Below are 27,600 nucleotides of genomic sequence, written 5' to 3'. Positions count from 1 at the left end.
TAAACATTGCTCATCAGTCTACGAATCGTATCCAGTAGGACTTACAGAGCAAACAGAAAAGATCCAAAGAAGAGACGTGCATTTCGTCACGGCAATGGTCAGCCAACTGCAGTGACACGCGCTACGAGACGGCGTTGTGAAAATTCCGAGAGCGTACGTTGCTGGAAGAGTCAACCAATATATTGCTTCATTCTTCGGACATCGCTCGAAAAGAAAATACGTCAAATTAGAGAGATTCTAGCATACACAAAGGCTTACCAGCAATCGTTTTTGCAGTGGATCATTCACAGCTGGAATAGGAAAAGGGGCAAGTGATATTGTACACAATGTAAGCTACCATCTGCCACACACCAAAAGGTGGCCTGTGGAGTGTAGATGTAGAGTAGCTGGTGTAGATTACCTAAGAAACTTTGCAAGAGGACAAAATGAACAACACAGTCCTCGACTATACGCGGTTTGTCCCGATAGAGCGCAAAGTTTCGACAGAAGGATAATCCATCATGCTTACGTCAAACAGACTGGAATAGCCAGCAGTAAGTGAATGGTAAGGAGGACCAAAATCACGGAATATGTAACCCAGAGCTATTATTGTCGCCAATGACGTCTAATATGTGGATTAAACAGGGAGTGGTGCAAGTAAAGGACGGGGGGGGGGGGGGGGGGGTGACTTTCGTGCTCAGAAAATCGGTGCGATACGATTTTTGATGACACAGCCGTAGTCACCGAAAACGAACAGATCGAAACAGAACGTGTGCTAGCTGTCTGCTGTAATGAGCACACTAACAAACAGAAAATAAATTTACTAGCGGGCACAATAGGTGGACATGCTGAACGGCTAAATTTTAAACTTGCACGTTAGATTCTTGAGAAAAAGGGTCACGATACAGTACTTAATGTCACAACAATAGTCACCGAAGAAAAACAGCTCTAAACGGGAAGTGTGCTACTTGTCTCCTGTAACGTGCGCACTATCAAAAAGAAAATAAATTGTTAATACGCACAACAGGTGGACGTGCTGAATGGTTAAGTTTTAAACTTGCACGTTAGATTCTTTAGAAAAAGGGTCAATGTCGGTATCTCGATAAGAGAATAAAAGATGTAAGAAAGACGTTTCAGCAAAGAACGTAGAGAGTAAGAGGACTTCCTGTAAAAATAAACAGTGAACAGCGGCTAACATCCAAACAGTAAACTTCGAGACAGGGTAAAGATTCACAAAAAGCTACGTTTGGAGTACAGTTCTGTATTGGCGCAAATGTACAGTGAGACTGACAGCAATGAAACGATTAGAAACCTTTGATTTGTGTTGTTACAGGAGACAGTTGAAGATCAGATGGATTAATAGGGTAAGGAATGAAGACACCTTACAACAATAAAGAACATCATGGATCGGAGAGAGAGACTGGTTAGGCACTTATGTAAGACGCAGTAGTTGTTGCTAAAAACAGTTGTTGAAGAATTGGTGGGGAAAAGGAATAGAAGTAGCTGGCATAGATACCGTTGGCGCAGAATGCAGCAGTTACGGTGAAGTAAAGAAAATAACCAGCGAGCGACAAGATGTTCAGAACTGCTTCAAACCAACCGTCAGTACGATGATAATAACGGCAAATAATTTATGCATTTTAGAAATTACGGTAGTGTCTTGTTCAGTATGCCTCCGATTCCTGACTTTTCGACTAGAGTTAGTCTGTCGAGAATGACCTGGAATACTCAGCAATGCAATACTTCTCATATTTGTGGAGCAGTTTTTAAGTCGCTGGATTCGTGTACGAAAGCAACGAAATCGCTAATCGGCATGAGGCCATCTTGATTTAGGTTATCTGAGGCTTACGTAACTCCAGTCGAATGCTGGGATGGCTAAGTGTTCTTTGCTGTATGCTTGTATATGTGAGATAGTGAGTTCCCCGTCTTTGACGATCTCAAAGTCGGGAGATGCTAAATTCCATCTTTCCTTTCTTCAAATTTCTTTAGGAAGGAAACTATAACAAAACGTTGCCTGAAAGGTACAAGAATCTATGGAAGTTATCGGAGTGGACTGAATCGGATGACTGTGTACTCGACGTAGTAGTGTAGCGCTTGACACAGTCACGTCGATTAAATATTTGGGCGTAACATTGCAGAGCGTTATGAAGTGGGACAAGCATGTAATGGCAGTTGTGGGGAAGGCGGATAGTCGTCTTCGGTTCATTGGTAGAATTTTGGGAAGATGTGGTACATCTGTAGAGGAGACCGCTTATAAAACACTAATACGACCTATTCTTGAGTACTGCTCGAGCGTTTTAGATCCCTATCACGTCGGATTGAGGGAGGACATAGACGCAATTCAGAGTCGGGCTGCTAGATTTGTTATTGGTAAGTTTGATCACGCGAGTGTTACGGAAATGCTTCAGGAACTCGGTTGGGAGTCTCTAGAAGAAAGGAGGCGTTATTTCCGTGAATCGCTACTGAGGAAATTTAGAGAACCAGCATTTGAGGCTGACTGCAGTACAATTTTACTGCCGCCAACTTACATTTCGCGGAAAGACCACAAAGATAAGATAAGAGAGATTAGGGCTCGTACAGAGGCATATAGGCAGTCATTTTTCCCTCGTTCTGTTTGGGAGTGGAACAGGGAGAGAAGATGCTAGTTGTGGTACGAGGCACCCTCCGCCACGCACCGTATTTTCTTATTTGTATATTTATTTATTTAACCTGGCAAGATCAGAGCCATCAGGCCCTCTCTTAGATACTAGGATTGGATAAAAAGTAGTGGCAACATCAAGGATGTACGTCCAGTGGTATACGTAGCTGACAGCAGGTCAGTTGGAGAAGTACAGTGAGTGGCGACGGCCGTGTTTGGAGCAGTTGCATTGTGTACTGTCTGGAAGTGCAGGAGGCCAACTAATTTGCCACATGATTATGCTTATGAAACAAAAGAAACGTGGGTGGATCAAGACTGCAGTGGTGAGAGTGCACAATAATGTTTTCATGGACTGTGTGAGGCGCGTGGTGAAGCAGCATTGCGGTAGCGAATGGCGGCGGGATGGGTGTAAGCGTTACGCGATGGCAAGAATATCTTTCAGGATCGGCCCAACGAACCGAAACACCCTGTTTCTCCTCGCCCACAGAACGTGCGCCGTGAATCGGCCGATACCAAAGTGATTGTTCTTGTGGTTACGATGCCCACGGGTTAATACTGCATCACGTCGTGCTACTCCAGGGGAAAATGGTCACTGCAGCCTGCTACTACCATTTCTTGAGACGTCTCCTATGTCCGATACCGAGAAGAAAGCAATGGCGCCTTCTCGTACTGAATTCCATCACCCTTCATGACAATGCACGATTCTACACGGTGAACCCCGTGCGTGGGGATGGGAGAACATCCGACGTATTCACCCAATATGAGTTGATGCCATTACGACCTGTTCGCCGAAATGAAGGAACCTCCTCATTACAAGCGCTACAACACAGGAGAAGACATCATCCATGGCATAGCCCGACCCTTGCGAGACAGCGGCAGAGATGGACGTTCTGACGGTGAACGACGCGTATGGGGGAAGATGATCGAGACGCGGGGTACCGGCCGGTGTGGCCGAGCGATTCTAGGCGCTTCAGTCCGGAACCGTGCTGCTGCTACGGTCGCAGGTTCGAATCCTGCCTCGGGCATGGATCTGTGTGATGTCCTTAGTTTAGTTAAGTAGTTCAAGTCCCATAGTGCTCGGAGCCATTTGAATTTTGAGACTCGGGGTCATTATGCTGAGGACGCGTAATACGGTGGACGTCTGTCAAATGATTCAAATGGCTCTGAGCACTATGGGACTTAACATCTGAGGTGATCAGTCCCCTAGAACTTAGAACTACTTAAACCTAACTAACCTAAGGACATCACACAGATCCATGCCCGAGGCAGGATTCGAACCTGCGACCATAGCATCAGCGCGGTTCCGGAATGAAGCACCTAGAAACGCTCGGTCACAGCAGCCGAAGGACTCTGTGTATAAAATCTGGACTGAATTATAATACTTCTGCCAATACTTTTCATTCAATCCATTTGTTACTAGATATTCTAAATACTTGCGTTACACGCATTGCGGTATGCATGTTGTGAGTTACATCAAATATACGACGTAACACAACAGTTAGAAATTATCTTAGTCCAGAAAAGAAAGAAAAACGCAGTTTACATTCTTTCATGAAAAATGCGACAACAAATGCAAATAACATCAAGGTGTACGTAAACTGTGAGTGCTAGCAGCAACAGACGTCAGAGAAAGGGTCGAAGAAGGGACAGTTAGGAATGTGATAAAACAAAATTAATGAAGACAGAGGAGAAGAAAGTGACGTGAGTGATTGCGAGATGATAAGAGAAAGAAGCCAACTTGGAGAAGATGGGTTCATTTGGTTTAGAGCTTCACAGAGGAAAAACTGGCAATTAAGTTAATTTTTGGGAAAACGTTAAAGGATGACATATGGAAGTGCTTCTGCGTGTTCTTAAAGCCACAGGGCATTTTATTGCGTGCAGAGCAGCTAGTTTTAGAGGAAGACGGCAGCAACGGAAATGGAGTTTACGAATGTGCACAGTTGGGGTACTAGGTAAGTGAGACACTGTGTTTCGATTGTAAAGAGATGGTATGTACGTGATTTGTCATGCGAGGAACTCTGGTGAATGTACACTGAAGAACCATACGAACACATTTGACGGTCAAAGATGTGATTTACATTTTGTGTGGGTGCGTGACGGAGTGTGTGGGAAACGAAGAAGCGCAGTTTGCTCGAACATATGCTAGACGCTACACCGTTGGTCCAGGCCTCTACCGAGCAGGCACTGACCCCACTCGGATGACTGACTTCTCCGGATGACTTGGATTCAACGTGCGTCGCATCCGCAGCTGCAGGCCTCGCCTAATCCGGAGTAAGCGGCCGTGCAATTTAATAGGCGGCTCAGGGCGGCAGCTGCGGTGAAGAAGGTCAGCGACGCACGTGGAGGCGGCGGCGGAGGCGGAGGCGTGCTGACGGCTGCGGCCTGGCACTTCGCTCTTCAGCTGGCACTGCTGCCGGCACCGGGCCCGGCGGGCAGCTGATCAGCACTGCTCCTCGTGTGCATTTGATTGACCTTTTATGTGTTAGCTGGTTCAGAGCAGGTTTTATGCCGTTGGAAAATACACTGAACAGCCAAAGAAACTGATACACCTGCCTAATATCGTGCAGGGCCTCCGCGAGCGGGCAGAAGTGCCGCTTCAGGACGCGCCATGGTCTCGACTGATGTCTGAAGTATTTCTGGAGAGAACTGACACCACGAACCTTGCAGGGCTGTCCATCAATCTGTAAGGGTACGAAGGAGTGAACTCTTCTGAACAGCACGTTGCAACGCAGCCCAGATATGCTCAATAATGTTCATGTCTGGGAAGTTTGGTGGCCAGCGGAAGTGATTAAACTCAGAAGAGTGTTCGTGGAGCCACGCAGTAGCAATTCTGGAAATGTGGGGTGTCGCATTGACGTGCTGGATTTGCCCAAATCCGTCAGAATGCACAATGGATATGAATGGATACAGGTGATCAGAAAGGATGCTTACGTACGTGTCATCTGTCTGAGTCATATTAAACATATCGGGGGTCCCATATCACCGTTCCAGAGCCTTCATCAGCTTGAACAGTTCCCTACTGACCTGCAGGGTCCATGGATTCAAATGGTTCAAATGGCTCTGAGCACTATCTGAGCACTATGGGACTTATCATCTGAGGTCATCAGTCCCCTAGAACTTAGAACTACTTAAACCTAACTAACCTAAGGACATCACACACATCCATGCCCGCGGCAGGATTCGAACTTGCGACCGTAGCGGTCGCGCGGTTCCAGACTGTAGCGCCTATAACCGCTCGGCCACTCTGGCCGGCGGTCCATGGATTCATGAGGTTGTGTCCGTACCCGTACATGTCCATCCGCTCGATACAATTGGAACATATTTCCATCATCAGCAGTCCAATGTCGGTGTTGCTGGATCCAGGAGAGGGGTAAAGTTTTGTATCGTGCAGTCATCAAGGATACATGAGTGGGCCTTTACTTCGAATGCCCATATCGATGATGTTCCTTTGAATGGTTCGCACGCAGACACTTGTTGATGGCCCAGAATTGAAAACTGCAGCAATTTACGGAACGGTTCCTCTTCTGTCTCGTTGAACGTTTCTCTTCAGCTGTCATTGGTACCGTTCTTGCAGGATATTTCTCCGGGCCCAGCGATTTCGGAGATTTGATGTTTTACGGATTCCTGACATTCAGGGTATACTCGTCAAATGGTCGTACGGGAAAATCGCAGCTTCATCGCTACCTCGGCGCTGCTGCTTCCCACCGCTCATGTGCTGATTATAAAACCACGTTCAAACTCACTGAACTCTTGATAACAGCCATTGTAGCAACAGTAACTGAACTAACAACTGCGAAGACAATTGTTGTCTTAGATATGCGTTGCCGACGCAGGGCCGTATTCTGTCTCTTTCCATATCTCTGTGTTTGAAATACAAATGCCTGTACCAGTCTTCTTGGCGCTTCAGTGTACAGTGTATTGACGAGTGCAACCTTTCATCTGATAGAATGGGTTACATTAAAAATCCTATTCAGTTATTATTATTATTATTTTTAGTGAGGCCATACGATATCCGATACGATACGCAGTGAGACTCGTTTCATGACTCAGAAGCAAGCCGTTGGCGGTGCGCGGAAACGTAATTAAAAAGACCGCACTGGCTCGCACTAGGATGCCGGTGATACACCACCCATACGATTCAATGCTATATCGCCCGGCCCAAAACAGACTGCTGGTCGCTCCACGCAACTGTATCTTACGATACACAGGGAAGGAAATTTTAAGTCATCTGAAGTGCCTAAAAAGGTTGTTTTATGTAGATCAAACAATTCTATATCTGTCTCTGTAGTTACTTTCCTCACGTAAAAAATTAAAAACCATTGTTTTAGAATCCATGCATGTTCTCCGATGTGCAATCTTTGTTATTCGGTAAAAAAGAGAAATGATTTTTACCCATAGCTACTGTCATACTTGGAAATTAAGTAAAACATAGCGCTGATTTTGAAAAATTTACAGTAAAAAGTGTAGTTCACATGTGATGCATTTTAGGTCATACGATGCTGCATACCAAATATAGCCATCATATCGGAATTATTTTTTTAACACTTTGGGCACAACCATACATCTTTCCAGTCTCGAGTAAATTCGTGAAGTATTTGAGAGTTGCCTTGCGATGAGGCTGGCTGTAGCGCGCCACAAACGCGGCTATTGCCGCTTACTCTCTCATTTGCTATCGAATGGCTTCTGTGGGAATGCGACTTGTCGTATCGCATATCGTATCGCCTGTGTGAGAACCAAGCATTACGTATGGCATATGCGTGCAAGGTCAACAATGAATTCTAGAACTAGATTACGCGCCATCGCTGTGACAGGTTGTGTAGTATTAATTTCCAGATGTAAGAGTATTGTGTTGCGAAAGCACGAAAGGGTGTAACTGCTTAAGACGATACCCCAACGATATGCGAATATTTCGCTCGATCCCATCCTGTTTGCCTGCGCTCTTCGAAAGCGTTACGTGAGACACGGACGGAGTGGGTCAGCACGTTGCGTCGGCTGCGCCGCCGTCTGTTAGCCTCGCCGTTAGCTCACAGAAGGGCCGAACGAGAGCGATGATGTCAGACCGGACCGGGCAGCTTCACCTTGAGCGCAGCGGCGCGCCGCCCAGCCACGTCGCTGTCGGCGCTGCTTTTTTGCGTGCCGGTAATGCACGCAGCGCCACAGAGCCCGCTTGTGGCGTCGAGGCACCGCCTCACAGCCGCACCAGGCCACTCTGACGTTCTAGAGGGAGGCGCCACCCTGGATAAACTTCACTCCACCCGTCGACGACGTTTCCAAAATTCGACCGTGCCGAATTCGACGTATCTGATCAAATGTATCCGTGCACATGCAGGATTCACCACTAGCTGCCAAGAGACGCTGACGCGCCAGCATAAAAGAAGCCGGAGAGTATTATGTTTGTCAGCAGAGAAGTGGCAGAGTGGGTTGGTCGGGAAATTTCAGTGATTTGGAATGTGGACGTAAGCTCAGTAACAAATTCAGCAAGTCAACTGTCGGTAATGCGATTGTGAGTTGTAAATACCTACAGTACAGCTAAACCAAAATCAGGTAGACCTCATGTACTGACGGACAGGAACTGTCGACAGTTGGTTGTAGAAAATGGCATAAAATCAGCGGAAGTAATCACTGGTCAGTTTCAAAGTGCTACCGGCAGTCCAGCTAGCACGGTGACTGTGCATGGGGAATGGCGATGGGTGAAATGGTTGAGCAGGTAGTGAATGTTAAGCGACGCCACTGGACAGTTGATGACTGGAAACGAGTGATTTGCGGCGATGAATCGCGCTACACCCTGTGGCAGGACGATGGAACGATTGGTTTGGCCGGATGCGTGGAGAAAGTTATCTGCTGCCATGCATAGTGCCAACAGTGAAGTATGAAGGAGGCGGCATTATGGCGAGGGGGTGTTTTTCTTAGTTAGGATGTTGTCCATTTATTGCGCTTGCGACACCGCTAAATGCGGAATGACTTGAACACATTTTACAGCACTGTGTACTGCCTACAGTAGAGAAAGAGTTTGGAGACGATAGCTGCATCAGCATGAGAATGCTGAGACAATGGTCTGTGGACAGTAACGTTCCTGAAATGGATTGGCCTGCCCAGTATACCGACCTGAACAGAACCGATCTGGAACGTTTACTTCCCTCCAGACCCCAGCTTTTACTATGACTACCTTCTCTGGTTTCGGATCTTGTAGAAGAATGGGCTGCAATTCCTCCACAGTCGTTGAGATACCTAGTTGAAAGTGTTCCCAGAATGCTGAAACCGCTATAAAAGTGATGTGTGGACGCAACCCATATAAATATCCACTAATATACGTACGGATACTTTTGGTGAGGTGGTGTACGTCGTCATTGCCACATATACTAAAGAGCCAAAGAAACTGGCACAGCTGCCTAATGTCGTGTAGCGCCCAAGCGAGCAAGCATATGTGCCGCAACACGACGTGGCATGGAATCGACTAATGCCTGAAGTAGTGCTGGAGGGAACTGACACCATGAATCCTGCAGGGCTGTCCGTAAATCCGTAAGGATACGAGGGGTGGAGATCTCTTCTGAACATCACGTTGCATCCCAGATATGCTCAATAATGTTCATGTCTGGGGAGTTTGGTGGCAGCGGAACCGTTTAAACTCAGAAAAGTGTTCCTGGGGCCACTCTGTAGAAATTCTGGACGTGTGGGATGTCGTATTGCGCTGCTGGAATTGCCAAGGCCATCGGAATGCACATTGGACATGAACGGATGCAGGTGATAAGACAGGAAGCTTACGTACGTGTCACCTGTCAGAGTCGTATCTAGAGGTATCAGGGGTCGCATAACACCCCAACTGCTCACGCCCCACATCATTACAGAGCCTCCAACAGCTTGAACAGCGCCTGCTGACATGCAGGATCCACGTATTCCATATCAGCACACGTCCATCCGCTCGATGCAATTTGAAACGACTCTCGTCCGACCAGGCAACATGTTTCCAGTCATCATCAGTCCAAGTCGGTGCTGACGGACCCAGGCGAGGCATAAAGCTCTGTAGCGTGCAGTCATCAAGGGAATTCAAGTGGCCTTCGGCTCGGAAAGCACATATCGATGATGTTTCGTTGAATGGTTCGCACAGTGACACTTGTTGAAGGGCCAGCTTTGAAATCTGCAGCAGTTTGCGGGAGGGTTGCACTTCTGTCACGCTGAACGATTCTCTTCAGTCGTCGTTTGTACTGTTCATGCAGGATATTTTTCCGGCCGCAGCGATGGCGGAAATTTGCTGTTTTTCCAGATTCCTGATATTCACGGTACACTCGTGGAATGGTCATACAGGAAAATCCCCACTTGATTGTTACTTCGGAGATGCTGTGTCCCACCGCTCGTGCGTCGACAACAACAACACGTTAAAAATCACTTAAATCTTGATAAGCTGCCATTGTAGCAGCAGTAACCGATCCAAAAAAATACTTTGCCAGACACGTGTTCTCTTATATAGGCGTTGCCGACCGCAGCGACGTATTCTAACTGTTTAGATATTTCTGTATTTGAGTACGCATACCTATACCAGTTTATTTGGCACCTAAGCGTTGACTGTCGAATGAAAATACCTTTCAGCCGTTTTAATTTCCAATTATTATTATTTTATCTGAGCAACCAGTTTCTGAGCTACATTACATGATCTTCAGGCTCCCTGAGCGGCCTGTATGTCGATTTCCATCTCTGGTCCTTCCAATACGTCGGTTAAGGGGCCTGACGATGGCATAATGCAACACCGAAACTTGTTGCTCAAATAAAATAGCAACTGGAAATTTAGACGGCTGGAGGGTGTTTTGATTCGACATTCTGTACTGAACAACAGAGGTCCTGTAACCATCTGTATAAAGATGGACTTACAGCGATTCATTGCCGTTATGTTAGAGGAGAAGACTCACGTGCTTCTTGAAGAACTGCAGGAGGCATTTGTACAACTAATCATCTCTGACCCAATTGGCCAGCCTCAGTTATACATACTCCCAGCCTCAGTTATACGTACCCGAAAAAAACTCTGAATGTACTGAATTTTCTCAGACTATCCCTCCTGCACGGTCGTCAAGTAGTACCTTGAGCCTGCCACCATCTATGTACGTAAAAGGAATTTGAAGTGACTCTTGCTGTCAGTGGCACAACAGCCACTTACACAGTAGTTTTCCGTGTGGTACAACCCCCAACGTCGGAGCATTGGTGTGTCGTATCATCTGTGAGGCAGCAGACAGACGCCTCTCAGCTCGGAGGAGTGCCCCAGCGTGTCGGCAGGGCGTCTGCAGCCGGCGATAGCCATCAGCGGCGGCGTGGGGGGCCTCCGGACATTTGGCCGACGCGCCTCGTCGCCACTCATCTCTCCCGCGCCGCGGATGGGACGCGCGATAACGGAGGTCGCGCAGGTCACCTCGGCCCGAGCTCGACGCTTGCCCTTGAGCGCTGACCCGCCGCTGGCCTTCCTTTTCGCCTCGTGTACCTACACTGTCTGTTTTGGTACTCTTCTCCTGCATCCGCGGGGAAGATCAGATTGGGTTCGACAGAAATGTGGGAAAACGCGAGGCGATACTGACCTTGTAACATACTTTAAAAGAAAAACTGAAAAAAATAAACAAAAGAAAACAGTCAAGCAAGAAATAAAATAGTTTAGAGAAAGTTCTGCCGCACCTCTGAATGTTACTCGAAATCATGTACAGCAAATAGGCCCTTCAGATATTTCTCTAATGTATTTTATTTCTTACTTGTATAAAAATCACTTCACCAAACATGTGGCTGCTTCTTTCATTTTTTTATTCCAAGTTTGGTTCAGAAAGGGAGAAATGTATTTAAGTATCGATCGGTTTTCTATCATTGTGAGTAGTAGTTGCAGAGCTCGGCATGTTTGATATCTGTCACACGAAGTGTCTGGCGCTCTGCGTTGTTGATACTCGTAGCGAATGCAAGCCTTGTAGGAAACTGCAACCGCTTTAAAGCGAAGGACACATTTAAAACACTGCGTATCAACTGAATGCGAGGAATGACTGAATACGTCTTCACCTGCGGCAAACCCCGTGACGTGCAGCAACAGGTTCTTCACGGCCAGCCTTGCTCCGCTGCGTGAAACATAGGCAACTTATCCCTAAATAACAGTTTACAGTCACGTCTCTCTCAAATTCTCGATCTTTCGCTCATCCCGCGATCTAGTGACGCCTGATGGTGCTATCTCCAAGACGAGTATTGCTGGTGTAATTTATTCTCGCTATAGGAGTTGCAGTCACTTTGTCACGATGTATTTCGTTTGTTAGGCATTTAATTTTTCATTACTTTTCTTCACTGTTACGTCTGATTCCTGCCTGTCCAAATTTTCGTTAGATAATCGTGTAGAAATATGAGATAAATCGGTCAAGGAGTCTTAGAGATTTTTGGTAAACAACCTTTCCCCTTCACCTACTAGATACATACGTGTTTCAAGTCAGTTTACGAAATTTTATGTAAGCAGCGATCTTCATATATATGTATGAAGATCGCTACTTACATAAGCAAATGTATTTAAGTATCGATCGGTTTTCTATCATTGTGAGTAGTAGTTGCAGTGCTCGGCATGTTTGATATCTGTCACACGAAGTGCCTCGCGCTCTGCGTTGTTGATACTCGTAGCGAATACAAGCCGCGTAGGAAACTGCAACCGCTTTATATATATATTGATTTTTATTTGATTTTTTCAACCTGAAAGAAGGGATTACACGATTTCTACACCTATAAAACGTTTTACTCTCCAAGTAACTCGGCCTTGATGGGATGAAATTTCTTTACGCTTAATTCACGTGGCTAGCAGTAACTGTTCGTCAAATATTTAAATTTTCCTTCACATCACTAATTAAATTTCTCTTACTTGCCCTGACTTCTTTCAAGCAAATAAATCTTCCTTCAAAAAACTTGACTTCACTCTTGTCGGTTTGATATCCTAGTTGTCGGTTTCTCACTCTTCGTTTGTCTATGAAAAATCTGATAAAAAGCCATCGTGTGAATAACAGGGTTTCTTGTTTTCGCTCAAGTCAAATATTCGACCAAGGCACAGGGTACAAAAAGGTAAACCTACGTCTACAACTTTATACATTCAGAGAAAGCTTTTGAAATGTTGACCTGCCTACATTCACTGAAATTCTGAAGGCACCAGCGAAAGGTTGTCTACAAATTCTACAGAAACCAGACCACAATTACAAAAGTCAAAGGGCACAAAAAAAAAAATAATGGTTCAAATGGCTCTGAGCACTATGGGACTTAACATCTGAGGCCATCAGTCCCCTAGAAATTAGAACTACTTAAACCTAACTAACCTAAGGACATCACACACATCCATGCCCGAGGCAGGATTCGAACCTGCGACCGTAGCAGTCCCGCGGTTCCGGACTGCAGCGCCTAGAACCGAAGAAAACAATAGCTGAGAACGGAAATAGCATATTCATATGTCTAATTTATATAAAAATAAAGCTTTGAGGTATGACAACAACATTTTCGCTATCGGAGACTCGCAAGAGCCATTGATTGGAATGTTTAGGTCATGAAAGTCAACAAAAGTACAAGAAGCGTTAAGGAGCGTAGTCGAATCAAATCAGGCAATGGTGATAAAATTAAATTAGGAAATGTGCACTAAAACCAGTAGATCGGTTTTGCTATTTGGGCTGTAAAATAAGAGACGATCGCTAAATTAGTGAGTATATACAATGCTGGCCGGCAATAGCAAGAAAAATAAAATTTGTTAACATCAAATACAATATTTAGCGTTAGGGAGTCTTTTATGAAGGTATTATTCGGAAATGTTGCTTAGCAAGTTTCTTCTGGAGTGTTGCCTTCTACGGAACTGAAACAGAGACGATAAACGCTGCAGACAAAAATAAAATGGAAGCTTATGAAACGTTGCCATACCAGCAGTAATGCACTCGTCACAACAATCACGTACATTGTGTACTTTTAGCAAAGATATAGGATAACCTTGTTAATTAATGTGGAAACACTTGTAAAATTAGCCTATAAAACTCTTGATTTTCTTGAGAGAAGTTCACCAAGGGCAAAAAAACGCGGCGGTTTTTTCGTGACGCTCGTGGATCTGTTTATTGACACTCTTCGCTGTGTGCCTCTCCGAGCTTGCTCTACACAGGAATGCGGGAAAATATACAACGTGTTCCCTGTGAAAAGAAAAAAGAGAAAGTATGCTCCCTGACCAAGATGCACGGTGCGTTACGCAAGTGAACAGAACACTGAGCAGATTCGCATCCAGGAAAGGTTTATTTCTAGTGCAACCTAACATGAGTTGTTGCGGTGCAGAAAGCCTAGGCAGACAATGAAGCGTACGACGTTGTAGCATTCGCTCTAGCACGATATGCTAATTGTTACAGCAGCGTTCTTTCTCGTGGCACCTCTGATTATTTCTGTCCGAAATGGTTGTTAATTAGTTGTCAATTGCTAATATGGAAAAGAATGTTGTGTGGGTGTTTTGTAAGAAGCACTGCTAATTTCTATTTGAAAAAAAAAATCGAATGACTTATTTACTGTTTAACTTATTGGATTAATTCAACACGGATTTCTAACTCTGTAAACTAACCTTCAGAAGACTGAAACTCGTCGATTTACGTGTGACATTCACCGATGGACTGGTTTTCGGCGAGTATTTACTCTACAGAGCTTGTTTTGCATCGTTGTGGTTCTAAGTCTTAAGATAGATTACTGCTACGAAATACGTAGTTGTGACAAATAGAAGCAAAATCACAACTGAAATTTTCGTCGAAAACGTCGTCATTAGAGACTGGTAGAAAATGAGGATTCGAAAAGAATTCGAGGAGAACACTGCAAAAAGGACAGGAGAAGAAGACATATGATAAAGCATGAAGCAATAACTTTCCTAGTACCTGAGAGAGATATGGGGAATAAGAACTACAGGGGCAGATAGACAATGGGAAACTTGAATATATTCAGTAAATAAATGAGGACGTTTAGTGTAAGTGCTGCTTTGAGATTATGTTGGCACAGAAGAGGAACTCATGGCGACTCGCATCAGAGCACCCAGAAGAGTGATGATAAAAAGAAAGTGATGTTTACTGGACGATAAAGCAGGAAAAGACAGTCAGGCAGAAACAATTTGTGGATAAAGATGGACTGAAGAACCTTCCTGAAATCGGTGGTCAGTGGATTAGTACTAAGACGTTTGAGTAGATAGATGACGTCTAATTCCGAACAAGAGTTCAGCTCTCATTTAAACGACTATGACAGACCACTCGAAGAAACGCTCAAACTCTCTGGTGTGAGGAGCCACGTCACACGCATCCGGAAACAGATTCTACAACGAATGCTTGGCGCGTCGTAGTAACGGATGGCTACAGAAAGCAGCCGGATGATAGATGTTACTAATCCAGGAAGCGGGAGCAGCGCAGCGGCCTTATACTGTAGAAGACAGCTGTCTGGGTACCGTGCCTGCCACACGTGGCTAACGGGCCGCCCGCTGCACGTAAAAAGGGAGGAGTGTAGAGCGGCGGCTACACGTGTCCTCAGGAGCAGCCCGGCTGGCGGCTGGCGGCTGGCGAGATGGCAGCAGCGCCGCCTCCCGGAGAACCGGTCCTCCAGAGCGCTGCAGCCGCTGCCGCCTCCACAAAGCAACACACCGCTCTGCTGGCAGCGTTCCACGCAAACAAGCTCGCAGGCCATCTCGCTCATTCATGCCCCATGACTGTCACCTGTACGCTAAGGTGGCCTGACTCCACTGCAGCATCATACACGAGTTGCACAAAGCAATGCGGACACCATATTTCCGGAGTTTACTTTCTACGAGTCTATGCTTTGCGAGCATATGGTGTGTGGCGGAGGGTACTTTGTGTACCACTGCGCCTTTCTTGTTCCAGCCGCGAGTGGTGCGCCGGAAAAACGATTGTCGGTAGGGCCTTCCTGTGAGCTCTAATCTCTGTAATTTTACCTCCACCTTTCCGCGAGATATACGCAGGAGGGAGCAGTATACTGGTTGACTCTTCTAGATACGTACTTATTTGACCTTTTCTGCCCACGTCCCGTTTCTAATCTGTTACATATGCGAACAACTGCAAACGTCTTCTTTGCATTTACAGCGCCACATTTGCACTTGGTGCCCATAATCGGAACTAAATTTTTTACAGTATAAATCTGTTTCGCGTTAGTAGAATATCTACCAAGTTTCGCTGTCGTACGGTAATTACAGCCCACATTGTACCTCTGTGAGTGGCTGCTCTTTAATTGGAACCGCCCAGTATTTGACCACGAACGTCACTCTTGCAACATCATCAATACGTTGCAAATGCCAGTCATGGTCAGAACAGCGTTCTGTGCAGTTGTAAACGCGTTATGTCCGGGTTAAGTCAATTTGAACTAGGGAAAATTATTGGTGCTCGTATGATGGGTGCTTCTGTAACCAAGCTAGGAGAAGTGTTTGGTGTTTGAAGAGGCACCGAATCGAAAATTTATACTACATACAGAGAAAGCGGAAAGACATCATCGGCTAAGTCACAACGTGGACGAAAGTTTGTGTTGAGTGATAGTGACAGATAATCATTGAAAAGCATGGTGAGAAAAAATAAAGGTGAAGACAGCTGCAAATGTCACTGCAGAACTGAAAGTCGCACTCGCGAACCATTTCAACAACTAAACAATACTAATGGAGCTCCGAAGAATGAATAGCAGGGCTAGCGCCAATTTCTCCCATCAGTGATACAAATTCCTGTAACAGGAAAATGCAGTGCCGAAGCCGTAAGCACTGGAATAGGGAGCAATGGAAGAAAGTCAGTTGGTCGGATGAGTCTTGTCTCACACCGTTTCGACTTCTGGCCGAGTTTATGTCTGGATAACACCGTCTCGTCTGCGGTGCAGACTGCTCGGTGCCAAGAGTGAAACATGGCAGGCGTTCCGTGATAATTTGGGCAGCCATATCACGGTATGACAAGTTATTCTGTAAGGCCGCATTACTGCGAAGGATTATGTGACCATTTTGGCTAATCATTACCACTTCATGATAAAATATTTCTTTCCCGATTACGACGCCGTCGTCCACGATGACATTTTTTTATTTTTATTTATTTTATTTTTTGGTAAGTTTCTATGGGATCAAGCAGCTGAAGTCATCGGTCGCTAGGTCTACGCTGAGGTCAACACTCACATCCATGCCCGAGGGAGAACTGGAACCTCCGAGGGGTGGGGGTGGGGTGTGTGTGTGTGTGTGGGGGGGGGGGGGGGGGGGAGCCACACGAACCGTGGCAAGACTTCCAGACCGCCCGGCTCCACGAGGATCCCGCTACCGCTAGTCTTCACACAGCTCACATCGTCCAGCACTGGATTTTGCGAGCACGAGAATCCTCGCGCTTTCCCTCTCCACCACAGTCACCACAATCACCAGAACTGCTACTTTGCGATCTACTTTGGAGAGAACTGTGCGAGATCGCTATCCACCTCCTTCGTCATTACCTAATCTCCCCATTGTTTCTCTGGAAGAATGATATAGGGTAGGGTTTCCTTGAAAATATAGGACCTGTATTTGTCCATTCCGAGACGATTGAGAGCTTTTTGAATGTCAACTGTTTTCCTACACCGTATTGGAAGTGGTAATGTGTTCTGTTTTTGGTGATGCATTACCATTGGAGTTGGAGCAGCGCCTTCATGACGCTTTCGCCCCTACGAAACAAACCTATGACGAAACGTGCTGACGTGCTGCTTTTGTTCGGATCTCCTCTATTTCTTCTACCAGTCCTATCTGCTATAGTGACGAGCAGACTCAAGTCCATCCTTCCCCGTGGATGGACTACACCTTCTGAGAATTCTTCTTATCAGTCACAGTGTAACATCTGTTTTTCCTGTCATTTGTTTTATGTGGTCGTTCAACTTTAAGTCACTCAGCTGGCACAATTCAGCAATCTTGTAATATTACAATAAGCCTCTTTCCAGCTATTTCTGCACAGCAAGTTACATTTGTTTATGCTGGGTGACTACTGCCAAACGCTACACGAAGCATCGACCTTCTGTAGGTATTTCTGTGTTTCGCTACAATTTTTTGGCGTTGCAAGTTCCTTGTGTACAACTGCATCATCGGTGAACAGCTTCATGGACCTTCCGGCGTTAACAAACGCTTCATTCATGTATACTGTGTACAACATTAGTACCTTTACGATTTCCCTTTATATGAGTCGCTAGTACATTGGCCGGCTTTGTAGTTTTGTGTTCATCTTGAGAAAGCAGTCGACTCCTGTAACGATTAATGTTTAATAACTGAACGTCTGCAATTTTTATGCTATCCTTTAGAGAAGCAAATCAGGCGATTCACAACTGGATCGCTGTGTTTGCCCTTAGTGCTCTTCCTAATATTTGCCTTTAGTGCTCTTTCTAATGGGGATCATTAACTGTTTGCGCTAACCAACTCCAAATTACTGTTTAAAAGTGACTTCTTCACTACCTCCGACGTGTATTCAAACTACCAGCCAGGCCGATAACAAGAACAAATTTTCATTTCACACCAGAGGAGGCGAAGCTAAGCTGTCACATCAGTGTGAAAACTATATGAGTGGCTACACTGGATCTAAAGGGGTGTTGATATAGAGACATGCGTCTCATTTCCTATGGGGCAATGAAACCCGATTGTTCTTCCACTTTTATACTCTTGACTCAACAACAGTGCAAGCGAACCTTCGTTTCCTCAGGGACATAACATTATTTTGATTTCTTAGAGAAACTAATTTTCTTGCGAAGACCTTTTATTTTGACATCTTTTCCCTGACCTTTATCCCTTCTCCACACAGGGTTGGCATGTTAATTTGGATTCGACAAAGGTAGAAGAAAGGATTCCCGGATGCCTTTCCTGTCGCCTCCCCCCTTCCCACTCCACTCCAGTCTCCCCCTAAAACTATAACCGGTGTACGGCGCATGCTGGGATGGTTCCTTATAAAGGGCATAGACAATTTCTCTCCTAATCCTTCTCCAATCTGAGCTTGTGTTTCGTTCATAATGACCTCATCATCGACGGGATTTTAAACCCTAATCTTGCGTCCTTCCTTCGAACAAAAAATTAGTTTGAGGTCTGCTGTTGCCTCTGGCGCCTTCAGTTACGTTGGTAGCCTGGAGGTTGCGTGCGACTCAAATGCACCGTGCCTGGACCAAACAAAAAAAAAAAAAAAGAAGCTATCCAGGCCGGTTGCGAAATGTTATCGTTACGTAAGCGGCGGATACGCTGCCCTACAGCGATGAGGTGGATCAGCATACTTCACTACCAAATCCGGTTAAGCGGGCGTGCGTCCACTCTGAATAAATGTCAAGGGCGACGCACGCCGAGGTAATAATAGTGGAGCCTGTGGTCGGCAGGTTTCGTCTATGCACTGGCGTTGTGACTCAGCGGCAGGAAACTGAGCTGACACATCAGGTCATAAGCGAAAGTACCAGTCATAACGCCGGAAGATCTTAACAATAATGAGACTCATTGAAGAGATTCTTATTACATTTGTGTATGTAAATGATTACATTCCTTTCGCACCTTGAATCGTTTATTTTGTTTTCGGTATTACCATCACTGCGCTGACAAAGGACTGAAGTGAACAAACCTGCACAGTAGCGAAGAGTAGCCGAGATTGCTCGCATTGTGGCGACAACTCGTCATATACCGTTCTTCGCAAGATACCGGGAACGTTTGGGCGTCTGTAACCACTCAACTGTCAGCCACATCTCACGGCGATTGGTTGGACCGAACAGCACGTAGTGAACATCATTCTCTACAGTATTTTAGAAGTATACTACAGAATTCATATCATATGATCATGGTGGCTAAATACATGCCCTCATGCCATTACAGCGTTACTGAGATTACTGTTCAAAAAAACTGTTGGTGGTTTACGTTATATCCCTTTTTTCTCCAACTCTGGCACGAATTCAGCTTGTACCAACTCCTACATCGATGCCTCGGTTTTATCCACATCGATGTACTCACGTAGGTCGTTGGTGTCTTGGCTCAAATGGTTCAAATGGCTCTGAGCACTATGTGACTTAACATCTGAGGTCATCAGTCCCCTACAACTTAGAACTACTTAAACCTAACCAACCTAAGGACATCACACACATCTATGCCCGAGGCAGGATTCGAGCCTGCGACCGTAGCGGTCGCGCGGTTCAAGACTGAAGGACCTAGAACCGCTCGGCCACAGCGGCCGGGTTGGTGTCTTGTCCCCAACATCTTTTCCCACGCTTCAGTGTGGTGGTATAGTTCTTTATGTCTTGTCCCCAACATCTTTTCCCACGCTTCAGTGTGGTGGTATAGTTCTTTATCGGAGTATATCCACTGCAAAATGCTACTTGGCTGATTTATTTCAGGAAGGTTGTGAACCCCGAGCCATTCTTGTCGACACTTAAACTGGGTTGCCACATGTTCTACATCTACATACGTTTATTCTCCACGAGCCGTTTGTGGTATGTGGCGGGTGCTCCACAAATCACTGACACTTTCTTTCCCGTTCCAGTCGCGAAATGTGAGAAGGACGACTGTTTGCCGGTCTTCGTATAAGCTCAAAAGTTTCAAACTTTATGAAATTTTCACATAACTGTTTGAAATTTATTGCTCAGGTAATCAGAAGACTGTTTCTTTACAGAATTGCTAAGCAGAAAATCTTCCTATCTTTCTTGACTTTCCTACTGACACGTGTAGTCAGCAATCCTATGACGTTCTTATGATCGATTATTCACTGCTGAACTCCGTCAAAGAAAAGAAAAGCAAGAGTCGTATGTCATTGTTGGTTGGGAGGCAGCGGGGCTCTAGTTCAGCCGCCTAATCGGAAATAGTGTGGCCCCTTCCAGTAAATCTCGTTCCTCAATGTGTACAAGACTTGTATCTGAACCGTATCAGTTGAGTTTAGATGACTGTAGCGGATGTAACTGATAGTTTTCTGTCATGTTTATCTTTTTGATGATAAGGGAGAGGGTGAAATGCAGTGCCGGCACATACCCCGCTCCTCTCGAACAACACGAGCGGGCCGCCGAACTTAATATCCCAATCAGTCGGACAGATCACCATCAAGGGTGTCACATGTACTGACTCCATGAGCAGAGGTTTCGAGTTTAATAAAGATATTGGTGCGAAATTCGGGGATGGCGAACGTAACGCAACCACTTTAGCAATCTTGCCAGCCAAATACTAAAAAAATACTTCGTCCGAGCAGGCCTCGGAAGTCCCAGAGGTACCGATCGACTGCCTTCATCTTCAGTTGAGAGACATCACTGGATGCGAATATGGTTGGGCCAGTCGTCAGCTCACCGCTCTACTGGCTGTTGTCTGATTTCGTGACCGGAACCGCTACTTCTCAATCAAATAGCTCCCCAATTGGCCTCACAAGGGTAGAGTACACCCAACTTGCCAGCTGCGCACGGTGGACCTAAATGGTCACACATCCAAGTTCTAGCCAAGCATGAAGCGCTTAACTTCTGTGATCTAACGGGAACTGGTGTTACCACTGTGGCAAGGCCGTTGCCGCCAGCCAAATACTGGTGGTGATAATTTTTTCTACTACCGGGATTCGAACAAGTAGTCGTGGAAATAAACACCACAATACAGGAGCGTTACCGATCTCGTTTGCCGATATAACTACTGCATCGATGAGGTCAGTCCCATTGTAAACAGGAGACCTAGTAAGTTGCCCTCAGGAGTCGGACTCTGGTTAACTCCCCAAGTTAATTTTCTGATAATACATGTAGAATAGTATTACTCCAGTCTCTGTCCCTACAACGTGATCCAATTAGTTCTGTCTCCCAGGCTAGTAATAAAACAATATAATCAGGAAATTTACACACAATCTTCTCCAAGTTTTCGCACAACTACGGCTTCTGAGGCAGGCCATCAATGTCATGAATCTTCATTAGATAGGTATCGCCGCCCATGTCCTCTCCAGTGGCTGAGTTGTCAGCTGGTACGATTGCCTTGTGGAAGAATCGGATTCAACTCCCGGCACTGGCACTGATTTTTCCGTAGGGGGAGCCTTGGAACGGCGTGCACTTTGCTTCGTGAAGCCAGGTGAGGAACTGATTGGGTCACAAGGAGCAGCTTCAAATTGTGTGTCGCTGACAAGCACCGGGAAGATATTGAGCTCACGCCACACGCGCCATACTGAACCCGAATGACGGAATTGGGTAGGATGAGATTGCGTGATCCGCCGGAGCTGAAACGCCGAACAGTTATAGAGAAACGCTTATGAGCCAAACAATTATGGGCCGGCCAGGGTGGCCTAGCGGCTCTAGGCGCTACAGTCTGGAACCGCGCGACCGCTACGGTCGCAGGTTCGGATCCTGCCTCGGGCGTGGATGTGTTTGATGTCATAAGGTTAGTTAGGTTTAAGTAGTTCTAAGTTCTAGGGGACTGATGAGCTTAGACGTTAAGTCCCATAGTGCTCAGAGCCATTTGAACCAAAAAATTATGGCCACCTGCTTAATAGTTTGTTTGTCCGTCTCTGGAACGAAGCTACATAACTGATTCTCCATGTCAGGAACCCCACAGTTCGTTGGTAGGTAAGTATGTGTCATTAGATGCCTACGCATAGGTCATAGAATTCGCGTAAATAAAGAGCCACTGATTTGCTTATACAGGGTGAGTCACCTAACGTTACCGCTGGATATATTTCGTAAACCACATCAAATACTGACGAATCGATTCCCCAAACCGAACGTGAGGAGAGGAGCTAGTGTAATTGGTTAATACAAACCATAAAAAAATCCACGGAAGTATGTTTTTTAACACAAACCTACGTTTTTTTTAACGGAAGCCCGTTAGTTCTGTTAGCACATCTGAACATATAAACAAATACGTAATCAGTGCCATTTGTTGAATTGTAAAACGTTAATTACATCCGGAGATACTGTAACCTAAAGTTGACGCTTGAGTACCACTCCTCCGCTGTTCGATCGTGTGTATCGGAGAGCACCGAATTACGTAGAGATTCAAAGGAAACGGTGATGGACTTTAGGTACAGAAGAGACTGGAACAGCACATTACGTCCACATCCTAACACCTTTTTATTGCTCTTTTTCACTGACGCACGTGTACATTACAATGAGGGGTGAGGTACACGTACACACGTGGTTTCCGTTTTCAATTACGGAGTGGAATAGATTGTGTCCAGACGTGTCAGGCCAATAGATGTTCAATGTGGTGGCCATCATTTGCTGCACACAATTGCAAACTCTGGCGTAATGCATGTCGTACACGCCGCAGTACATCTGGGTGTAATGTCGTCCCAGGCTGCCACAACTCGTTCACGGGCTCTACGTAATAATAACCTGGCCCTTGTCAAAGTCACTTATCTCAGTGTCCCATTTGTCTGCTCCATTTACATACTGTTGTTACCGCGTAAGTGCCCACAACGTTATTAGACGACACCGAACGTCGGAGTGGGCAGTCATAGTGTTTTGGCTCATCAGTTCACACATATGGCACTATTTCTCTTAGTGAAACCTTAGGGACTTTTGGTGTTGTTTGCAGGTTCCACTGTCTGCAGAAACTACAGCTGGTTATTGTAATGTGTTGCAGGCGATGTGCCAGACGCTGGGGTGGCGCCGGAGGTGGCGTCCGTGAAGGAGGTGGACGTGCTGCTGGCAGAGAACGGCGACGCCCACCGCACGCGCCAGTACGAGCTGATGGACCGCGAGAAGGAGCCCAGGCTGGTCGTCCGCCGCGGCCAGCCCTTCGCAGTCAGCGTCACGCTCAGCCGCCCCTACAACCCGGACATCGACGCCATCTCCTTCGTCTTCACTGTCGAAGGTCAGTTGCACATACCATCCCACTTCATCATAACCTGTTCGCAAATTCGGTACTCTAACATGTTCACGCCGACGCTGCCAATTGTGTTTCTCGCTAGGGGGCGGCGCGCGTATTCATCCTTTCTTTCATTTGGCGAGGCTGCTTTTCCTGTATCTCGACACAGGATGGCGGTCGTATTGAAACGTCCTAGTCTACTATTTTAATACAGGTATTGACCTTTTAATCTTAATGCGAGGGATCACATAAAATAATTTCAATCCAAACTAACAGAAACTTACGTGATACCTCATTTGCTCAGGAAGCTCTCTTGTCGAAGGGTTACCCAAAATTGTATTCAGAGCTTTTCATTGCGCGTGGCCTATAGGTAATATATCATACGTTGTTGTGTAGCTGGTAGCATAATTGGTAGCGTCTACCATGAGCCACCGATTGTACACGGCGCTTGATGGAAAGAAATGTCGACGTGAACGAGTTAAACTCCGCACGGAATCCTCGCCTCTCACTTTCAGAACTTACCACACTGAGTCATTCAGGTGTGTCTCGGAGACCAAGTTACGGATTTAACTTTCCGTTTGCTCCTTCATCCATTTTAAGCTCCTTATTTACTCCCCTACAATTCAGTGAGACTAGATGGCAGGTAGAAAGGAAGCAGCAGTTTGAATCCTCCACAACCTCGTCCTTGTAACTGAGACGAAGTCTTTTTATTTTATACCGAGTATACCCGCTGGCAGTTCAATGTACATGCTAATAAATAATAATAAATTTCAACTCGATTGCAGTTGGGAGGCTATGTAGTGGAATTTAACTCCCACATAGGGGGAATTATGTCCACGGAATCACAGGAGGGCCGCTGTGCAGATAAAAGGGAAGGACATTGTTACAAGTCTTCGAGTCGCACTTTCAGCCGAACTTGAATGGCTCGATGAAAAGAGCAGCTGCAATGGATGGAACTAATCCGGATTTGAGTTTCTGCAGGACGTACAGTTTTAAGTTGTTATGAACACACAATATGATGTGTATTCCGCCAAGAATGGGAGAAATTCACGTCGTCTTCCTTATTAATTCGAATCTCTCTTTGTGGGAAAAAGGAACTTTTAAATGAAATATTTGGAGTATGTAGCGTTAGAGAAATATAGCCAAATGTTACCTAAGGTGGCCGAAGTATTCGGACACGTAAAGGATAATTATGCAGGCCAAGAATGCATTTATAAATGAAACACTTGTGAAGGTCTCAAGCAATGGATAATGGTAACGAATGTTCGTAAATGAATCAAGTGTGTAAGTCTCAAGCAATGGACAATGGTAACGAAAGGGTTTTATGACACGGTTAATTTGCAACACAATATTCCCCAGAAATGAGTACTTTCCGAACTGTGTGAACACTTTGTTATCCAGATATTTCTTGGTGCTCGGGACACCTGAGCGACTTCCTTGATTAAAAGTAACCGATGCAGCCGATAACAATCGCCACAGGCCGTTACTTTGTCGCCACTAAAAATTTCACTACTAATAAGACCGAATAGTAAACTTCGATAGTCAAGCAAATACATTTCAGCGTGTAACCACGTTGTACCTTGACAGTTAGTGCCGTCAGCTGTTCATTGTTGCTCCACAGCCGACGACGCTGATCTTTACGTTCAAACAAAGTGAGCACTGCTGAGTAAGATCGCGACTTTCTGACAGTAGGGCAACCAGAAAAACGGGGCGATGATAAGAACATAACACTAGTCCTGGAATTCCAAAATCAAACTTGGGCTCTGCTGCCGAGTGCACATTGTGATAAAACTTCCTGACGGATTAATACTGGATGCCGGACCGAAACTCCAACAGGGACCTCTACCTTCCGCTGGAAAAGCAAGCAGTTGAGCTATTCTTACGCGCCTGTCTAAGCTGCAGCATATCAGTACCACTCTTATGCTGCTGCGCACTCTTCTTCCAGTTGTTCTGCATATCTCTCTGGTTCGGCGCTCCCAAACGCATATAATTGGGAAAACCTTGGTCAGGAGACCGGTACTGCCGTGCTGAAGCATTGATGGGCTCGTGAAATGCGTTCAGACGACCAACTTACGCACAAACATTAGAGATCCAGGTGTGATTTTTAAATATTTTTGATACGTCAGGAAGTTGCAATCTTACCAACATTTGCAACGTTATTCGTAAGTAGCCGCCGACAACGTTTCCTGACCATCAAGCAATGCGCTGCGGATCGGAAACCGCAGATTCGAGATTAAACGTCGCTATTGCCTCAAGGCACCAAAGCTAAGTAGTTTTGCAGACTCGAAAATGACATCACTAATAGCAGAAGTAAAATGCAGTATTTCCTACTACGGAGGAATCTTTCTATGCAGTCCTACAACAGTACAACAAATTTACGTCTCTGACGTCGCTGATTCTGTTTATAAGGCTCCACTTTGTCCAAGTTGTGTAAAACAGTTTAAGGCACATTGTACAGCATCTCAATTTAAAGTCACCTATCCTCCTCTGAAATGGGAAATACGCCTACGAACCACTGCCGAAGAATAAGCTGAGGTCATATTATACTTCCCATCTCATTTTCTGAGATTTATTCATCCCTTTTCGTTATCTGAGTCCCTGCTGCTGTGATTGTGTCCGACTCGGTGGCTCCTCTTCCTATGGCTATAATTCATGCTAGGGGTCTGCACTCCACATTCACTAAGAGATTGAGGATTGCCCGGTATTTCTCTTTGTTCATAGCCTCCTTCACACTTACTATTCGATGCTTCGATAGTGTGAGAGGTCTCAGATGTTCCTTACCAGCTAGTAATTCGAAACATCTTCAACACGCAATCTATCTTTCTTAACACATTAATAAAAGGAACTTACCCGCCTGTTCCACTTTCTTTATCACTCAGCAAGGTATCCATTTATTACACGGGGTGATTCCGTGATTATGTCACAATCTGTCAGGGATGATGGAGAAGTGTAAATGCATCAATCTGAGGTAAGGTACGCTAGCCGGGAAACGACAGAGTCGGAAGATATGAGCTCAAATCTGCTCAAGTTCCACCTCAGCCTTGCTTCAACTTTCGAATCCTGATCATGACTTACAGAATTTCCGCTCAGTACTCCACAATATTCTCAGATAATTTGCCCTGTTGATGGATTAGTAATGGTTCAGGTAACCGGATGTCAGAGGGACCGAAATTTCTGTCTACGGTACAGTAATAATGGATTCCATTAACCGACACAAGTTTCATGAGCTGCTAGATTTACATCAGTTGTTCAAAATTGTGTCCCCCCAGCGTCATTCAGCCATGGCATCGTCGCAGTTCTATCGTACTCGTTCTAGTATCTCCGCTGTCAGTGTTGCAAGCAGGGCGAATTCTTGCCAGAAGATTCTCTTCAGTCTCGACAAAAGACTTTTCACATCGTCCCACGAGCAGCAGCTGTACACATATTCTACTGTCAGGGGTATCAGAACGGTCTTCGCTCATAAATTTCGACTAGGTTGTCTTAAATAGATACATCTGTTCTCCTCCATCATACCTGAAAGTTTATAACATCGTCACAGAATCATCTTGTATGTCACCTTTCGTTCTGAAATAGTATTTTAGGCTGAAGAAAGAAATCGGATGTAGCCCGACCGTTACAAAGGTAAGGCACGAACCTGGACTCTCGCTTTTCTGGGAAAATGTTCTTACCAGCCGAAACTATGCAGAGGCACCACATACCCCTGTTCAGGTTGGACAATACCCTTCAGTGAAGTAAACTGACGAGAGGTCCGAGCAACGAGTTTAAATTTACGACCTATAGCGTTCCTTGCGGCTATGAAAGTTAACTCGGCTGCCATACTGATCTGGGTCAGAATATTAAGAGGAGCCAGTCTATCGTTTGTCTGTGTGCAAAGTAAACTGCTTTATTTCACGAATAGTTTAATATATTTTTGCAATTTGTTTAGCGAAATGTAAATTTAAAATGGCTAAAGTGTGTTTTTCGGTCAACTGCACGAATAGAAGTGACAGGTCCTAGCATAGAAATGGGCAGCAAATATGAAACGGGACAAAATGGCACTGAGCATTATGGGACTTAAGTTCTGAGGTCATCAGGCCCCTAGAAATTAAAACTACTTAAACCTAACTAACCTAAGGACAACACACACATCCATGCCTTAGGCAGGACTCGAAACTGCGACCGTAGCGGTCACGCGGTTCCAGACTGCAGCGCCTAGAACCGCTCAGCCACTCTGGCCGGCTGAAACGGAACAGAT

At 45.6% G+C, this 27,600-nt stretch overlaps 1 protein-coding gene across 1 annotated transcript in view; it reads left to right on the top strand.

The window, feature by feature from the left end:
* Window positions 1-27,600, top strand: part of LOC126336968 (annulin) — a 192,977-nt gene that overhangs the window by 102,245 nt on the left and 63,132 nt on the right. The window contains exon 2 of the mRNA XM_050001179.1: window positions 23,142-23,372. Within this exon, the coding sequence (XP_049857136.1) occupies window positions 23,142-23,372 (231 nt within the window). The remainder of the gene's footprint in view (window positions 1-23,141; window positions 23,373-27,600) is intronic.

Source organism: Schistocerca gregaria, chromosome 2, assembly GCF_023897955.1.
Source record: "Schistocerca gregaria isolate iqSchGreg1 chromosome 2, iqSchGreg1.2, whole genome shotgun sequence".
Lineage (NCBI taxonomy): Eukaryota > Metazoa > Arthropoda > Insecta > Orthoptera > Acrididae > Schistocerca > Schistocerca gregaria.
Note: the sequence above shows the minus strand (reverse complement) of the source record. Positions and strands in the feature narration are given on the sequence as shown.